This window comes from Myotis nattereri, assembly GCF_964212035.1.
Source record: "Myotis nattereri genome assembly, chromosome: 11".
Taxonomy (NCBI): domain Eukaryota; kingdom Metazoa; phylum Chordata; class Mammalia; order Chiroptera; family Vespertilionidae; genus Myotis; species Myotis nattereri.
The window spans coordinates 10,310,840-10,328,602 of NC_138086.1; the positions used below are offsets into that span (position 1 = coordinate 10,310,840).

The window sequence follows — 17,763 nt, forward strand, 5'->3', positions numbered from 1 at the left end:
AACCCTAGAGTGCTTGGCATACAGGAGGAACTAAATAAATCTATAGTGATTAGACTGTAAATATATTTTTCTAATTTAAATTTTCTCAATAATATATAGAGCAGTGATTTTCAAACTTTGATGTGCATCAGACATACCTGGAAGTATTGTTAAAATAGATTTGTACCCCACATGTAGAGATTCTGCTTTTACTAGGTCATGGTTGGGCCCATGAATTTGCATTTATAACCAGCTTCTGGGTCATGCTGTTTGTCTAGGGCCCACACTTTGAGAACTACTGATATGGGTTCTTATTCAAAGACTGTCTTCTCTGTTTGAATTTCTATGCATTTATTGCTAATGGAAATTTAGTGCATCTAATAAATGTTCAATAATTGCCAAATACACAAATATGTAGTTTCCTATATTGTCCTCCTCTAAGAGCAGTCATAGAGTATAGCATAGTCTTATAGTCTGGTACAGGGAACTGAAGCAGAAAAATGTCAGGAAGAAAAAGAAAATCATATATAAAATATTGGAAAATACTTAAACAATACATGTTTGAAAATTAAGATCTGCTACCAGAAACACAGAAAGTCATGAAATATTATCAATTGTCTTGGTGAACCTACTCTACAAAGCAATTTACCATGAGTGGATTTGACCTTCAGGAATAATACATTGAAATTCCTCTGAAATTAGAATATAATTGATTTTTGAGAGAGTTTATTTTGCCTAATTATCAATATTATTTTTCCTGTACATGTGATTCAAAAAACAATGACAGGACATTAAAAAAAAAAACAAAACACTGAAAAGAAAATAAAGTTAAAACTGTTAAAAAATACATATATATTTCACAGTGAGAATTTATTAATAATTCTATGTTCACACATACTCACTCCTATATTATAAAAAAGAGTTTTAAACATGAAATGAGTAACAGCTATGAAGGATGTTCCCAATTTTATCTCAGAATAAGGGGGAGGGGGGGTGAGTTCTATAATATTTCTCCAAACATCTATTATTTAAATGCACTGTATGTAAAATATCAAAGATTTCTACTCAATTTAGACTGTGCTCAATACATGTTTAATGACTAATTATAATGAGATCTTTAATTTCTCAATGTTTTCATATCAATATTAGCTACTTTTAAAAGAGTCAAGTTTTAAAAAATTGCTAGGTTATTTCATGGCTGGTCTGGTTTCACTCTTCACAATGTTTTTGATATGTTTGGTCATTCCTGTCCTTAGATCCAGGCAAAAGGGGCCCTATCCACACTTAGGAGGAATCACTTTTGCCTTTTCTCATCACTCCCATCCCCACTGAGCAAGGCAGCCACAGGGCCAAATGAACCCCTTCTAATCTACACCACTGAGTACTTTGCAAACACCCTAGGCCCACTTCCAGAGCCTGGGCAGGCCACGTTCCAGGTCCCTCTTCCTGAGCGGGGAATGTGGCATTAGTGTGCTCACCCCTAGGCCCAGGATATGGACAAGGGGCAGTTGTTTGCAGAGATTTGCATGGAGCTTCCATGTATTGGATGAGGTGTTCACACTCATGCCTGAGGCCACAGGTAACATAAGAATGAAATATGGGGTGAAGACAGGTGAGATGGGCTGACATCTCCACGCCCTAACATTCCCACTCAGAACTCTGAGGATCTGAGAATTTTAAATTCACACCTGGCCTTCTAACACTCAGGAAAGATAGAAAAGATTTTATTTTATTTTATTTTTTAGCATTTCTAGCTTTTAAATACTAAGGCATCTGGTAAGTGGGACTTCTGTCTTCCTGACACAATCTTCACAAATATTAGGAGTTGTCCTAGATTCCTCGTATTTAAAATGTGAATCAATATTTTAACTCTGATATCTCCAAAAAGCAAGATTAATCAGTAAGGAAAGCCAGATTAGAAAATACTTCAATAATGGACATACCAGGCACATATCATACTTTATATTAAACTAAAGGCCCGGTGCACAAAAATTTGTGCACTCGGGGGGGAGGGGGGGTCCCTCAGCCCAGCCTGTGCCCTCTCGCAGTCTGGGACCCCTCAGGAGATAAAGACCTGTTGGCTTAGACCTGCTCCCAGGTGGCAGAGGGCAGGCCCAATCCCTAGGTGCAGCCCCTGGTCGGACTCAGAGCAGGGCTGATTGGGGAGTTGGGGCACCGGCCCCTGTCATGCACAGAGCAGGGCGGATTGGGAGGTTCGATGCCACCCTCAGTCACGCTCAGGGTAGGGCCGATTGGGTGGTTGGGGCACCGCCCCCTGTCACACTCAAGGCAGGGTCAATGGGGAGGTAGCGGCGCCACCCCCTGTCACGCACAGAGCAGGGTGGATCAGGGGGTTGGGGCACTACCCCCTGTCACTCACAGAGCAGGGCCCATCAGGGGGGTTGGGGCTCCGTACCCTGTCACACACAGAGCAGGGTCGATCAGGGGGGTGAGGAGCTCCCCCATGTCACTCACAGAGTAGGGCCAATAGGGGAGTTGGGGCACCGCTCCCTGTCACACACAGAGCAGGGCGGATCAGGGGGTATGGGCGCCGCACCCTGTCACACTCAGGGCAGGGCCGATGGGGAGGTTATGGCTCTACCCCGTCACCCACAGACCAGGGCCCGTGGGGGGCGGTTGAGGTGCCGCACCCTGTCACACACAGAGAAGGGCCGATCAGGGGGTTGGGGCACCGCAGCCTGTCACACACAGAGCCGCAGGGCGATCAGGGGGTTGGGGAGCTTTCCCCTGTCACGAACAAAGCAGGGCCGATAGGGAGGTTGTGGCCCCGCCCCCTGTCACACACAGAGGCGCCGGGAGATCAGGGGGTCTGGGCACTGCCCCCTGTCATGCTGATCCCGGTGCTGGGAGGCCTCGCGGCTCCGCTGATCCTGGTGCTGGGAGGCATATTACCCTTTTACTATATAGGACAGAGGCCTGGTACATGGGTGGGGGCCGGCTGGTTTGCCCTGAATGGTGTCCTGGATCAGGGTGGGTGAGGGTATGATGAGTGTTTGCAGCTGGTCACACACCCTTCAGTGTGGGGGTCCCCACTGGGGTGCCTGGCCAGTCTGGGTGAGGGCCTGAGGGCTGTTTTCAGGCTGGTGGGTGACTGAAGCTCCCAACCGCTCCTTTTTTTTTTTTTTTTTATTCTGGGCCAGCTTTAGCTCTGAGGCTTGGCTCCAGCTCTTAGGCCTCTGCTGCTGAAAGCGGGTATCTGGTTTGTTTGGGTTCTATAATCGAAACACTGTTTCAACTCCAGCTCTGAGATCCCGGCTGGCTGAAAGCAGGTTTCTGAGGTTTTGTTTAGCTTCTATATTTGTAACAATGTTTCAAACTGCAAGCTCAGAGGCCGGCAGCGGCAGGCGGGGAACGTTGGAGTCCTCCGTCACTGAAGGAAGCAAGCCTCATGTTCGCTTCCAGCTGCCTGGCTGCTGGCCGCCATCTTGGCTGGCAGTTAATTTGCATATCGCCCTGATTAGCCATTGGGAAGGGTAGCGGAAGTATGGCTAATTACCATGTTTCCCTTTTATTAGATAGGATGGCCAGTTGTTTAAGCTGTAGACATAAGAGTGAAGAAAAAAGCAAGGAGTGTAATAGTTATCAGGCTAAAACTAGGAGAGAAGCCCATGGTTCCTTCATGTATTAATTCTTTCTATCAATAATTAGCTCTCGTTACTCATGTTCTACCTGTCTCATAATCTGGACCAAAGTGTACCTGCTCTGCCACTAAGCACTGTCAGAATCAGATAATTCCTCTCATCACACCTGTTCCAACGACTGTTATAACGTCTTGCCAGCCCATTCCTCAGTCACATAGTCAGCAAACTGAGTACTCTGTGACACAGGCAGGTGCATGTGAACAGGTGCAGGCTTGTGCAGAATCCATTCCAGCTAATCACATGTGAGGAAATTCCTGGTTTGTTTTAGAGGATTTATTATTTTTATTTTATTTTATTTTATTTTTTCCTCATTTTGTGATTCGGGTCCCAGATCAAAAAGACTTCATACTCAATTGGTCAAGCTCAGGTGAGACAGTTAAGCACTTGAAAGATGACCAAACACTGCCTAGCTCAGCATTGCTGCTATGCTGCTTCATTTGCTTGTATTGCTTCATCTCATGGGACCTGTTACCAGAGTTAAACTGGACCCCTTGGAAGGCATCCGAGACATTTTTTTGGACAGGTGGAATTCAGCAATCCAACGTAAGTGATCCTTTTCAAATAACCTATCATGAGGAAGGAAAGAGAAGATTGACAGGAAGATAAGAACCTGGAGTTATGTTTCTTGTTATTTAAGTGGTGAACACTTTCTAAAGTCACTTTTAACTTTTTACACCTTTGAGTCACAACAGAGTTCAAATGTAACTAAATGCACTCATCTCCTTCACACACAGCCTTCTTGAGCTAAAGTGACCAAGTAGAGAATTTGAGATGTCTCACTTTGTAAAAGAGTATAGCTTTTCTGAGAGTCCACATCATTAAATTTCCCCAAATAGCTCAAGTATGAGCGTGTACTATTAATTTTTGTCATATGACCTCAAAATACTTATGGAGCGACAATGAATGACCACATATTTTACCTCCATTTTACCTCTTGCATTACTTACTTTTTTTCGGAAAAAAAGGAAAATATACTCACTGAGGTTGTGGTTGTCCTTTTTTTGTCTCTCTTTTGCCAAAGCTCGAGTATCAGTTTCTGATCAAAAGGAAGATAGTTAAAACAATTCTTAGTTCTACTTCATACCCCTTTAATCAACATAATTTAGGAATATTAGGTAAAAATATAATATTACTTGCTTCAAATGGTATATTTTTATGCAGATATTTAGAAAATGAAGCATAGTGCTCTTAGTAGGAGGCAACGGCAAACTCATTAGACTTTGAGTAGTAAAACCTGAATTCGTATTCTGGCCCTCTGTTTAAGAGCCATGTGATCTATTATCTAAATTCTCTGTGTCTCGGGCTCTTCATCTTCAAAACTGGTATAATATTGAGATGATTAAAAGAGGTATAATGCACAGCAAATATTAAACTGCTCAATCATTATTATTTCCAGAACTTTAAGCCTATTCAACTTTTTTCCAACCTAAACTTCTACAACATACATGTTTCATAAATAATTATGATTTCTACAATCTAAGTTTGGGAGCTAAGTACATTTTTTATATATTGCTATCAAACAATTCCACACTTCCAATAAATGACACTTTATATGCTACGTGGTTGTGAGCATTTGTGAAAGCCTCCAACATAGCCCACAATGATTCTCATTCATGATATTTACAGATTTGGTAATTCCCTCTCATTTTAATAGGGATTGACCAGTGAAACCAATAGAATATTGTGAAAATGGCATGTGGCTACCAAGACTAGGTCATAAAAGACATTTTCAGCTACCAATTTGCTGTGTCTTGGGTCACCACTTGTCATGTCATGATGACATTTGAGCAGCCCTATGGATCTCCACATTGTAAAATATCAGGATCTCCTGCCAACAAGCAGCACTAATACTCAAGATCTTTGAGAAAACCACCTTGGGAACACATCCTCCAGCCAATCTAGTGTCAAATGTCTATCTCCAGCAAACATCTTGAGTATAGCTTATGAGAAACTCAGTTAGAGCCAATCTCCTAAGTCATTACTGGATTTCTGTCCCCATGGAGATTATGTGAGATCATACATGTTTATTATTTCAAGTTGCTATGTTTGGGGATAATTTGTTATATAGCAATAGATAATTAATACAGTGTTCCTTGAATTATTCTAGTTTTTAAACTAAGTAATACATGAATACATTTATTTAAATGTGTTCATTTCAAACTATAGTCATTAATTTTAGTTTAAATTATTTGAATGCATAGATATTTGTAAGTTATTGATTAGACTTCCAGAATGGACATCTTATATTTACTAAAAATGTTAATATTAACAGTGTAAAAATTATTAAAGAACAATGTTTGGGCTCCAAACTAAATAAAAAAATGTATTAAAGAAATGTCAACTGAATTTTATTTTATTCTTTTTTTAATCTTTATTGTTAAAAGTATTATATGTGTCCCCCTTTTCCCCACATTGACCTCTTCTAGCCTGCCCCTGTCCCAGGCCTTCACCACCCTATTGACTGTGTCCATGGGTTGTGCATATATGCATACAAGATCTTTGGTTTATCTCTTCCCACCCTCCCTCCCCACCTTCCCTCTGAGATTCGACAGTCTGTCCCATGCTTCTGTGTTTCTGAATCTATTTTGTTCATTAGATTCCACATATGGAGAAACTAACACTGGACATATAAGTCAAGGAACCCTTGTTTGATCCATTTCTTCCTCTACTCAGCTGGATGATTTTAGGAATATAACTCCTCTAACCACTGGTTTTCTCATCTCTATATTGAAGAAACATGACAATGGTCCTATAATGCCTTTGAACTGTAACAATTTTGAAAAATATTATTTAAAAGAGAGGTGTTTTTATCCACTTGAGAAATTAAATGTGAGTCTATTAAGAAATTCATAAAACAAGCTAAATGGGAAAATCTAACTACTTATTTTATATCAAAGTCTACATACAAAAGTACTAATTTCCCCAATCTATTAATCTATCATTTTTCAACCATGTTAACAAATTGAATCTATTTAATATCAAAATTAGCCTATATTACATAAAGACCTTTATATTTATATTTATTGAACACTAAGTTATACTCTTTAAATGTCCCCCATTTTAACTGACAAATTTGTTAATACTTTTACATTTTTATTTAGCTAGGTAATATATGCTATACCTTTCTTACATAGTTGACTACAAAAGGATAAAACTATAAAAACAACATTACCTGTAATTTCTTTTTTCATTGATAAACTCCTCGAACAGGAAGCATTTGTAAGGCCCATATTAACTGATGAAATTCCCTGCTCACCACTATACACATCCAAAATATTTCCAGATAACTTTAGAGAAAAAAGAAAGAAATGATCAATTAAAACTTCTTTGGGCATTGGTATACTTAGTTGTGTATTTTAAATTTGCTATTTGAAAATAATTTATAGCATATATTTTAATTTTAAATAATAGTATGAATGTACTTTTAAGTACCTATCCTATGTAATAAGAGCCTAATATGTTAAGTGTCCCATCTTTTAGTCGACCATTTAACCAATCAAAGCATAATATGCTAAGGCCCCTTAACCACTTGCTATGACATGCACTCACCACCAGGGGGCAGAGAGTTGACCGGTCAACCAGTCATTACGATGTGCATGGGGGGGGCAGATGCTCCGACTGGTAGGTTAGCTTGCTGCTGAGGTCCGGCCAATCGGGACTGAGCAAGGTGGGCCAGACACACCCTGGAGCCCTCCCATGATCCAATCTCCTGTGTCCCTCCCCAACCCTGATCGTGCACTGGTGGGGTCCCTTGGCCTGCCCTGCACCCTCTCACAATCTGGGCTGAGGGACACCGGAATTTTGTGCACCGGACCGATTATAAATAATAACCTTAAATGTAAATGGAAGAAATGCTCCAATCAAAAGACAGGGTAGTTGAATGGATAAGAAAACATGACGATATATATGCTGTGCACAAGAGACCCACCTCAGAAGAAAAGTCTTCACCCAGACTGAAAGTGAAGGGATAGAAAAAAAATATTCCATGCAATGGAAATAAACAAACAAAAATCCTAGTATAGCAATACTTACAACTGACAAAATAGAATTCAAAACAAAGACCATAAAAGAGAAAAAAGGTAACTACCTAATACTAAAGGGATCTATGAATATGAGGAAATAAACCTTGAAAACATATGCATCAAATATAGGAACACCTAAATATATATAAACACACACACACACACACACAAAAAAAAAAAAAAAAAAAAAACAACTCTTAGTGGACTTCAAGGGAGAGATTGGCAGCAATAGTGTCGTAACAGGGGACTTTAACACCCCAATATAAAAACTGGATAAATCTTCCAGACAAAAAACCAAGAAGAAAACAGTGAGCTTAACACACTGGATCAGATAGATTCAATTGATATTTACATATTGAAAGCAGACCTAGCATCTTCTCATGTCTAAAAAAACCTATAGTCAATATCATACTCAATGGGCAAAAGCAAAAAGATTTTCCTTTAAAATTAGGAACAAGAGAGGGATGTCTACTTTCAACACTCTTATTCAGTGTAGTGTTAGAATTCCTGGCCACAATGATCAGACAAGAAGAAAAATTAAAAGGCATCCAAATGAGAAAAGAGGGAGTAAAACTGTCATTTTTTTTCAGATGGCATGATACTATACATAGAAAACCATAATACTCCACCAAAAACTACTAGATCTAATAAATGAATTAGCAAAGTAGCAGGATACAAAATTAATATCCAGAAATGGGTGGTATTTTTATACACCAACTAGAGGCCCGGCACATGAAATCCATGTGTGGGTATGGTCTCTAAGCCTGGCCTGTGATCAGAGCCATCTTTCCCAGATGCTCACATCCGGTCCCACCCCCCGCCACCATCAACCCCCAGTTCTCCGTTCACCATCAGGTGATCAGTGCCTGACGGCCAGGGGAAGGGACCGAGAGGTTGGCTGTTCCCTCCTGCTCACCAGCCCCACCCCTGCTGCAGGTGGCCATCAGGCTATCAGGGCCTGCTAGCTGGGGAAAGGGACCAAGAGGTGGTCACTGCGCCTCATAGTGACTGGTCCAGTGGTCATTCTGGTTGTTCTGCCATTAGGGTCAATTTGCATATTACCCTTTTATTATATAGGATAGAGGCCTGGTGCATGTTTGGGGGCCGACTGGCCTGCCTTGAAGGGGGCCCCGGATCGGGGTGAGGCGCTAGTCAGGGTGAGGGCCATGGAGTTTGCAGGCCGGCCATCCCCCCGATCTGGGTGGGGGGCACTGCTGGGGGATGGGGCCAATCTGGGCGAGGGACCATGGGTGGTTTGTAGGCTAGCCATGTCCCTGATTGGGGTGGGGGGTCCCTTTTTGGGGGGGCTGGCTGGCCTGGGCGAGGGGCCACTGATGGTTTGCATTCCTGCTATGTCCCAGCTTTGTCAGGAAGGACATCCAGAATGATGTCCAGAAGATGTCTGGTCTATCCCGTCTAATTAGCGTATTGCCCTTTTATTAGTATAGATAATAAACTCACAGGGAAATATAATAAGAAAACAATCCCATTTCTTTTAAAAAACATTTTTTAATATGTTTTAATTATTGATTTCAGAGAGTAAGGGAGAGGGAGAGAGAGATATTAACATCAATAATGAGAAAGAATCATTGACCGGCTGCCTCCAGCATGCCCCATACTGAGAATCAAGCCCACAACCCAGGCCTGTGTCCTGACCGGGAATCAAACCATGACCTCCTGATGCATAGGTCAACACTCAACCCCTGAGTCATGCCAGCTGGATAACTATTCCATTTCCATTGCAATAACAACAAATAAATAACATACCTAGGAATAAACTTAACCAATGGGTAAAAGACTTGAAAACTATAGGACACTGAAGAAAGAAACTGAGGAAAATGCAAACAAGTAGAAGCATATACCATGTACATGCATTGGAAGATGTAAGAAATTAGCATCATTAAAATGTCCATACTACTCAAAGCAATCTGTATATTCAATGCAATCCCAATTAAAATACTAATGGCATATTTCACAGATCTAGAACAAATATTCCAAAAACTATGTGGAACCAAAAAGACCCTGAATAATATCAGCAATCTTGAGAAAGAAGAACAAAGTTGGAGGTATCACAATACCGTATATCAAACTATATTACAAAGCAACTGTCATCAAAACAGCTTGGTTCTGGAACAAGAAGAGGCATACAGACCAATGGAACAAAATAGCCCAGAAATCAACCCATGGCCTTTATAAGTCAAATAATATTTGACAAAGGAGGCAAGAGCATACAATGGAGTCAAGATAGTCTCTTTAATAAATGATGTTGAAAAATTGGACAGGTAAATGCAAAAAAAAAAAAAAAAATGAAACTGGATCCCCAACTTACACCATAAAGAAGAATAAACTCAAAATGGGTGAAAGACTTAACTGTAAGCCATGAAACCATAGCCGTATTAGAAGAACAACAGACAGTAAAAGCTCAGACATCTCTTGTCATAATCTTTTTGCTACAATAAGTCTCTGAGGACAAGGAAAAAAAATAAATGAAGGAGACTACATCAAACTAAAAAGCTTCACACAGCAAATTAAATCATCAACAAAGCCAAAGGAGATCCCAGTGTATGAGGGAACCTATCCACCAATTATTCATCTGATAAGGGGTTAATCTCCAAAATATATACAGAACTTATAAAACTCAACAAAAGGGAGACAGATAATCAAATATAAAAATGGGCAAAGAACCTGAATAGACACCTCTCCAAGCAGGACATACAGACGGCCAATACACATATGGAAAAAATGCTCAAGGTCATTAATCATCAGAGAGAGGCAAATTAAAACTACAATGAGGTATCACCTCACAACTGTTCAGAATGGCAACTATCAATAAATCAGCAAACAAATGCTGGCAGGGAAGTGGAGAAACTGGGATCCTAGTGCACTGCTGGTGGAGATGCAGACTGGTGCAGCCACTGTGGAAAACGGTATGGAGTTTCCTCAAAAAATTAAAAATGGAACTCCCATTTGACCCAGCAATCCCACTTCTAAATATATATCTTAAGGATCCTTAAGGATCCTCAAACACCAATCAGAAAGAATGTATGCACCCCTATGTTCATAGCAGACTTATTTACAATAGCCAAGATCTGGTAACAGCCCAAGTGCCCATCAGCAAATAAGTGAATAAAATGCTGTGGTATATTTACACAATGGAATACTACACAGCTGTAAAAAACAAACAAACAAACAAACAAAAAACCTCTTACCTTTTGCGTAAGTATGGATGGATCTGGAGATTATTATACTAAATGTAATAAGCCAGTCATAGAAAAACAGATACCATATGTTCTCACTAATCTGTGGAACCTAATGAAGAATATAAACTGACAAACAAACTAGAACAAAAGGAATACACTGACAAATGTCATAGGGGAAGGTGGTGGGGGGAATGGATAAAAGAAATTGAAGAGATCAGCTCCTAAAAAACATACAGTATATGCATAGCCCATGAACACAGACAATAGTATGGTGAGGGCCCAGGAACAGGGGTGAGGACTGTGTAGAGGAGGGCAAAGTTGGTGATAATAGGGGACATCTCCCAGAGTGTCAACAATAAAAAATTTAAATTAAAAAAAATGTCATCTTAAAAATTATGAGATACCACTTCACACTCATTAAGATGACTTATCAAATGAAAGGAAAATAACAAGTGGTGACAATGTGGAGAAATTGGAACCCTGGTGCATTGCCGCTGGGAGTGAAATGACGTAGCCATTGTGGAAAACAGTATGACCTTTTCTCAAAAAGTTCAATGTAGAATTACAGCAATTCCACCTCTCTGAATACTAGTATACCAAAAAAAATTAAAAGCAGAGACCTAAACAGATACTTGCACACCAATGTTTATACTAACACTATTCATAGTAGACAAAGGATAGAAATAACCTATATGCCCATTAATAGATGAATGGATAAATAAAATGTGTATATATCATAACAGAATATTATAAAGCCTTAAAAAGAAATAAAATCCCGATCATGTTATGACATGGATGAATCTTTAAACATTATGCTAAGTAAAATAGGTCAGACAGAAAAAAAAGCAAATATTATATGATTCCATATAATACCTCATAAGAGGTATCAAATTAGGCAAAATCATACAGTCAGGAAGTAGAACTTACTAGAGGCTGAGGGGCAGGGGTACATGGGTGGCTATTGTTTAATGGATGCAGTTTCTGTTTGGGGATGATGAAAAGACTCTGGAAGTAGTGTTGATGGGTGCACAGCATTTTCAACTTATTTAATGCCACTGAATTATACACTTTAAACTGTATATAACGGAAAATTTTATGTACATTTTTACCATAATTTAAAAGGTAATAAGAGATATTACCCACGATAATTTGGCAATGCTTGTGAATGCTTAGACAAAGTGCATATTTTTTCTTAAAAAATACCTTATATGCATATATGCATAGCCTATGGACACAGACAATAGTGTAGTGAAGGCCTGAGAGGGGTGGGTGCAGGATGGAGGGGGTCAATGGGGGAAAAAAAAAGACATTGGTACTACTTTCAACACTAAAGATAAATTTTAAAAAGTATTATTTAGTGGAACTGACTGAAAAACAAATTAATAGCTTGAACAGTCTTTTGAATATTAAAGCTATCAAAATAAACTTTGAACATATTGTACATAAAAAATCTGGACATGATGGTTTTATGGGCAAAAGTGTTACATTTTCAAGAAAAAAAAATCCCAATTTTGTACAAACATTTCCAGACAACAGAGACAAGAGGGAATATGTCCCAATTCAACGAGACTTAAATCATACAAAGACATTATGAAAAGAAAAATTATAGGCCCTTTTCACTTATGACTATAAATCTTAAGCAAAATTTTAGTAGCTATATGAATCCAAGAAAATTTAATAGGATAAGTTTCTATAATCAAGTTGTGTTTCCCATAAATACATTTTAGGATGTTCAAAGATAAAAATAAATCTGTGATCATCTCAGTAGATTCAGAAAAAGTATCTGATAGAATTCAACCCCATTTTTAATAAAACTCTTAGTTTTTGAGAAGACAATTTTTCATAATCCTAGAAAACTTTAGCTTTGCCTATGTTTAAAATCAATGCTTACATATGAAAAAAATAAAATTTACATCCGAAATTATTGTAGAGACATCTAATGAAAATGTTCATATATCCATTTACTCTTATTGGGCCAAACATACTGAAGGATAACATAAGTAATCTGACCTAAAATTCCACGTCTTTTCCCAACTGTTTTTTTCTCTTTCCTTTCTATACACTATATTTGATCTATTACCCACTTTTGCATGTTTTTTTTGTTTTTGTTTTTTAAACTAGAGGCCCGGTGCACAGGATTGTGCACTGGTGGGGAGCATGGCCAGAGGGGATTGGCTTGCTGTGGGAGCATTGCTCATTCCAGTCAGCAGAGCGGCGCTCCCCCTGTGGGAGCGCACTGACCACCAGGGGGCAGCTCCTGCGTTGGGCATCTGCCCCTGGTGGTCAGTGCATGTCATAGTGACTGGTCGACTGGTTGTTCTGGTCGTTCCACTGTTTGGCTGCTGGGCTTTTATTATATAGGATAATTTATCAGTTTAAATTGTTTTCTCTGTTCTTGTACCTCATGATCTGTAGGGCTGCAAGCATAAATTATGTCCCTTTATCTAGTATCCCTCTAATCCTCTCAATTCCCAACTACTCCTCTAAGACCAACTTCTGTTTAAAATATACAACTTCCTCTGATTTATTCTAGCTCAAAATCTAAAGTATAAAATATCTCCTCTTTAACTCATATATTAAACTCAAACTCTTTTATCTAGCTTTCAAAATCATATTGGCCCTACATATCTAGTCAACATTATTTAACACTATTGTCAAGTTTTTTTAAGATTTCTCATCACCACATACACATTCCCTAAGTCATGGCCTCCAACAAAAGATTTCAGACTCCAGTGGGAGGGAGAGGGCGAGGGAACAGTATTTCCACAAAGAATCTATGAATTCATACATAGAATATTTAAAAAATAAAATATAAACATCATAACAGATATACTTTGTCATAGATAGTTGAATATTTATTTTTGCCAGCTATTAAGCTAAGCATGCTTTATAATAATAACTAATAACATCTCTAATAATCTTTATAATAGCTCTAAGATGTATCATAATTACTATTTTAAATATAAAATAATTAAAACTCTAAAAAAAACTAAGTAATTATCTCAAGGCCATACAGTTATATAAATAAGGGGCTTGGTGGAAGTTGGCAGCCACTGTGAAAGACAATATAGAGTTGCCTCAAAAATAAAATTAAGACTGGAACTCCCATTTGACCCAGTGATCCCACTTCTAGGAATATATCCTAAGAATCCTGAAACTCCAAACAGAAAAAATATATTCACCCTATGTTCATAGCAGCACATTTTACAAAGGTTAGGATTTGGAAATAGCCCAAGTGCCCATCAGTAGTTGAGTGGATTAAAAAAGCTGTGGTGCATTTACACAGTGAAATACTACATGGCTGTAAAAAAGAAAGAACTCTGACCATTTGCAAAAGCATGGATGAACCTGGAGAGCATCATGCTAAGCAAAATAAACCAGTCAGAGAAAAATAAGTATCACATGATCTCACTCATATGTGGAATCTAATGAACAAAATAAACTGATGAATAAAATATATCCAGAGACAGAAGCATGGAGCTGACTGATGTATTTCAGAGGGAAAGCTGTGTGAGGGGTGGGGGTGGGGGGGATTGATTAATGGGGGAACTTATATGCGTAAATAGAGTGGTGAAGGCCTGGGAGGGGCGGGAGTGGGGTGGAGAGGTTAAATGGGGAAAAAAAAACAACAAAGGGGACATCTGTAATACTTTCAACAATAAAGATAAATTTTAAAAATAATAATAAATGGGGTGCCGGGAGCCGGTCCATCCTTGCTGTTTCAAGGGACCTGGCATATATGGCATACTGCTCTTAATGTGTTTGCTCACCTTCTTGGCGCTGTGTTTTAACCAAGGTCACCTCTCCGAGAAAGGTTGTTTCCCCAGGTAGGGATTTTCCCCTGAAGTTAGGGAGGGAATAAAACCCCTCAACTAAGTGCCAGGTGGGTAATTAATCACTATAACTACGAACAATCATGCTTAAGCTACATAATCCTTACTCCCTGGAATGGAGATAAGAAACGCCCTAACCTTTGAAATAGAGATTGATAGGGTTGGAATCAACTGGTATAAATACAGATGTAAGGAGACAGAGAGAGAGAGACAGAACCTAGGAACAGAACCTACACAGAACGTTCTCTAGGGACAGAAGAACTTCGCTGGAGAAAACATGGCAAAAGATCCTGGACAGAAGCTGGCCTCAGAACCTAGAGACAGAACCTAGCGAGAGAACATGGCAAAAGATCCTGGACTGAACCTGACTACAGAAATTGGCAAGAGAACCTGACTAGAACCTGGTGACTGAACCTGGCTGGAGAACCTGGACAGAACCTGGCTGGAGAAACTAGCGAGGGAACATGGCTACAGAACCTGGCTGGAGAACCTGGAGAACCTGGCTGGAGAACCTAGCAAGAGAACATGGACACAGAACCTGGCTGGAGATCCTAAACAGAACTTCGCTGGAGATCCAGACCAGAACTTGGCTGGAGATCCTGGCTAGGCTGCTGATCAACTGAATGCTGTCTCCGTGTCATTCCTTCTTCGCCGACTCCGTCCACACCTTTGGGGACCCCTGGACCCGCTGGGGTAGGACCCCGGCAATGGGGGATTGGGATTTAAACCTAAGTCTGTCTGACACAAAGCCTGGATTCTATACTACCGACCCTATTATAGAAAGGGTCCTTGCCGTAACATTTTTAATGGCAAGAACTGTTTTGAATGCTCAGAAAAGTTGGTAGCCATGGGGCCATATTTTCTCAGTTTTATTCTTTCCAATTGCTGTTTTCTGCACCACAAAGTCCTCATTCTTTCATTAAGTATCAAAATCCAACCCATGTTCTAACCTCAATTTAAGGTCCAAATCATCTCTAACACACTTCCTCATGACAGTCTGCTTTATTTTCTTCACTAAAACTTTATAAGACTAATTAACCCAGCCATGATTTAAAATTTTAATTTATATATCATTCTACACCTATTCATGTATGTCACTCAGCAAGAGAGAGGGCACCATAGTCTATACTCACCATATTTCTGAAAATTGACTATTTATCTGAAACCCAGAGAATTTTTTTGAGATATATGTTTGTACACATGCATATAGATATAATATATACATATGTATCATGCATATTCTATATTTGTGAATGCGTGTGATATAACTACCAGTATCTCCCAGATAATCTCATTATAAGGAAAGATATAAGAAGATGTATACACACATTAACATATAAGGAAAGATACATATAAGGGAAATTATTTTCTTATATATACATATCTTTCCTTATATGTTAAAGTATGTATATATAATTTCCAGATATTTTTTCAATATAAAAGTAAAAATCCTGAACCCTTATATATGTATGTATATGCATGATATCTATATATCTATGTCTATATTATATATTTAGTGTGAGCTTTATGGGAAACAGAAAATTTTGATTTCTTTGGATTCTCTATTTTGCCTTTCTGTGAAGACATTCATTGTGAACCTAAAATGGTCAAAGTGAGCATGAGACTATTAGACAAAATAACTGTAGACCAAAAATAAAGGTAAACTTCAGGCATAAAGAGGGAGCACTGTGGAGGAGCTTATACACAATGTATGCATACTTGAAAAGCTGGCATTTAAATATTATTTTCTGTCCTTATGGGTATTTATTCACTTAAATGTATTCAACTATTTTTCTTTTTTTCGGTTTTAAGACACACACAGTTGATCTCCCTCTAACTTTGTTTGCTAAAGTAAAGCTTTGAAGTTTGAGTGACAAACATTGAAAAGTCCCACTGTGTTATTGTTACTATTATTATTCTATTCTGAGTAAATGAAAACAACATGTGGAGCAGGGGTGGGAGATCCCTTGTACTTGTTTGGCTTATAATTCAAATAAAAAGATAAAGTACAAGGCTGAGAATGGTGACTTGTAAATACGTTTGTATCATACACTTTATATGCATATAATTTATGTAGTTCTAAGTGAATAAAAAAGTCATTAATTTAACATAAACACAGCAATAAGTAATTAGTGGAATTCCACTTTTTGATAATAGTCACAATATAACATTATTTTATTTTTCACAAAATTTTTTTTACTAAAAAAAAGCTTACTGCATTCTGAGCACTAAAAACTATCTTGTCCATAAACAAGCTTGTTAATTCAGTGGATTATATATTATACATTTCAAAGCTCTATTGGTACATTCCTTATTTCACAGACTATTAGTTTATAAAGTTTAAGTTCAGTATTTCAGGTAGTTTCATCTCCAAACATTGTAAGAATGCCAAAATGTACTTGCTCACCAGTTTCAACTTTGAAGTGTCTATAACCTTCACAATAGCAATGGTTTTCTCTTTCTCCTTCATCATTTTCTTTGCCTTAAACTTACACACCATCAGCAGCAGCGCTGTGCAGAAATGTCTGCATGACGGTGAACTTTGGCTCTTCCTTGGACTTTAAGACTAATCTGGTCTAGACTGTGGCAGAGAAAAGCTCGCTTGTTGATGTTACCAGTCCTTTCAAGTTCCAACCAAGCACAGGGGGTTGTTAATATTTACTCAGCCCTCCCCTCTGGAATCATCTTGAACTATGACAGTTTACTGAAATTGCCAAATGCCACCAGCATTGATAGACACCTGACTGAGAAATACCTATATATGATAAAAGAAATTACTTACTATGCACAACCATGTCACTTGAAAGGAAGGGGTGAAACTAGACTAATGGGTGGAAATTACAGGGAAACGTATCTAAACTCAGAGGCTAAACAAGCACTCAGCCGGCATGTGGCAGAGGATCAGATCAGGCGAATGTCCCTTCAAATACCAAGACTCTACACTTCCTCTGAAGCTGCAGGCACAGCTGATTGGGTAGGTTTGTTGCATTTGGAATCATACAGGACTGGATTCAAACCCCTTCCCTGTGGTTCACTATCGGTACCATCTATAAACTGGTAATAGGTA

General features: G+C 38.8%; 1 protein-coding gene across 2 annotated transcripts in view; it reads right to left on the reverse strand.

Annotated features, from left to right (window-relative positions):
* The window catches only part of TFEC (transcription factor EC), a gene marked incomplete at its 5' end in the record, with an annotated part of 89,738 nt that overhangs the window by 12,171 nt on the left and 59,804 nt on the right, over positions 1–17,763 (reverse strand). The window contains 3 exons of one of the 2 annotated variants that reach the window (XM_081101673.1): positions 4,621–4,677; positions 6,814–6,928; positions 17,104–17,169. In XM_081101673.1, the coding sequence (XP_080957799.1) occupies positions 4,621–4,677; positions 6,814–6,928; positions 17,104–17,169 (238 nt within the window). Of the gene's footprint in view, positions 1–4,620; positions 4,678–6,813; positions 6,929–17,103; positions 17,170–17,763 lie in introns of those variants that run through there. The other variant, XM_081101672.1, reaches the window with a different exon arrangement.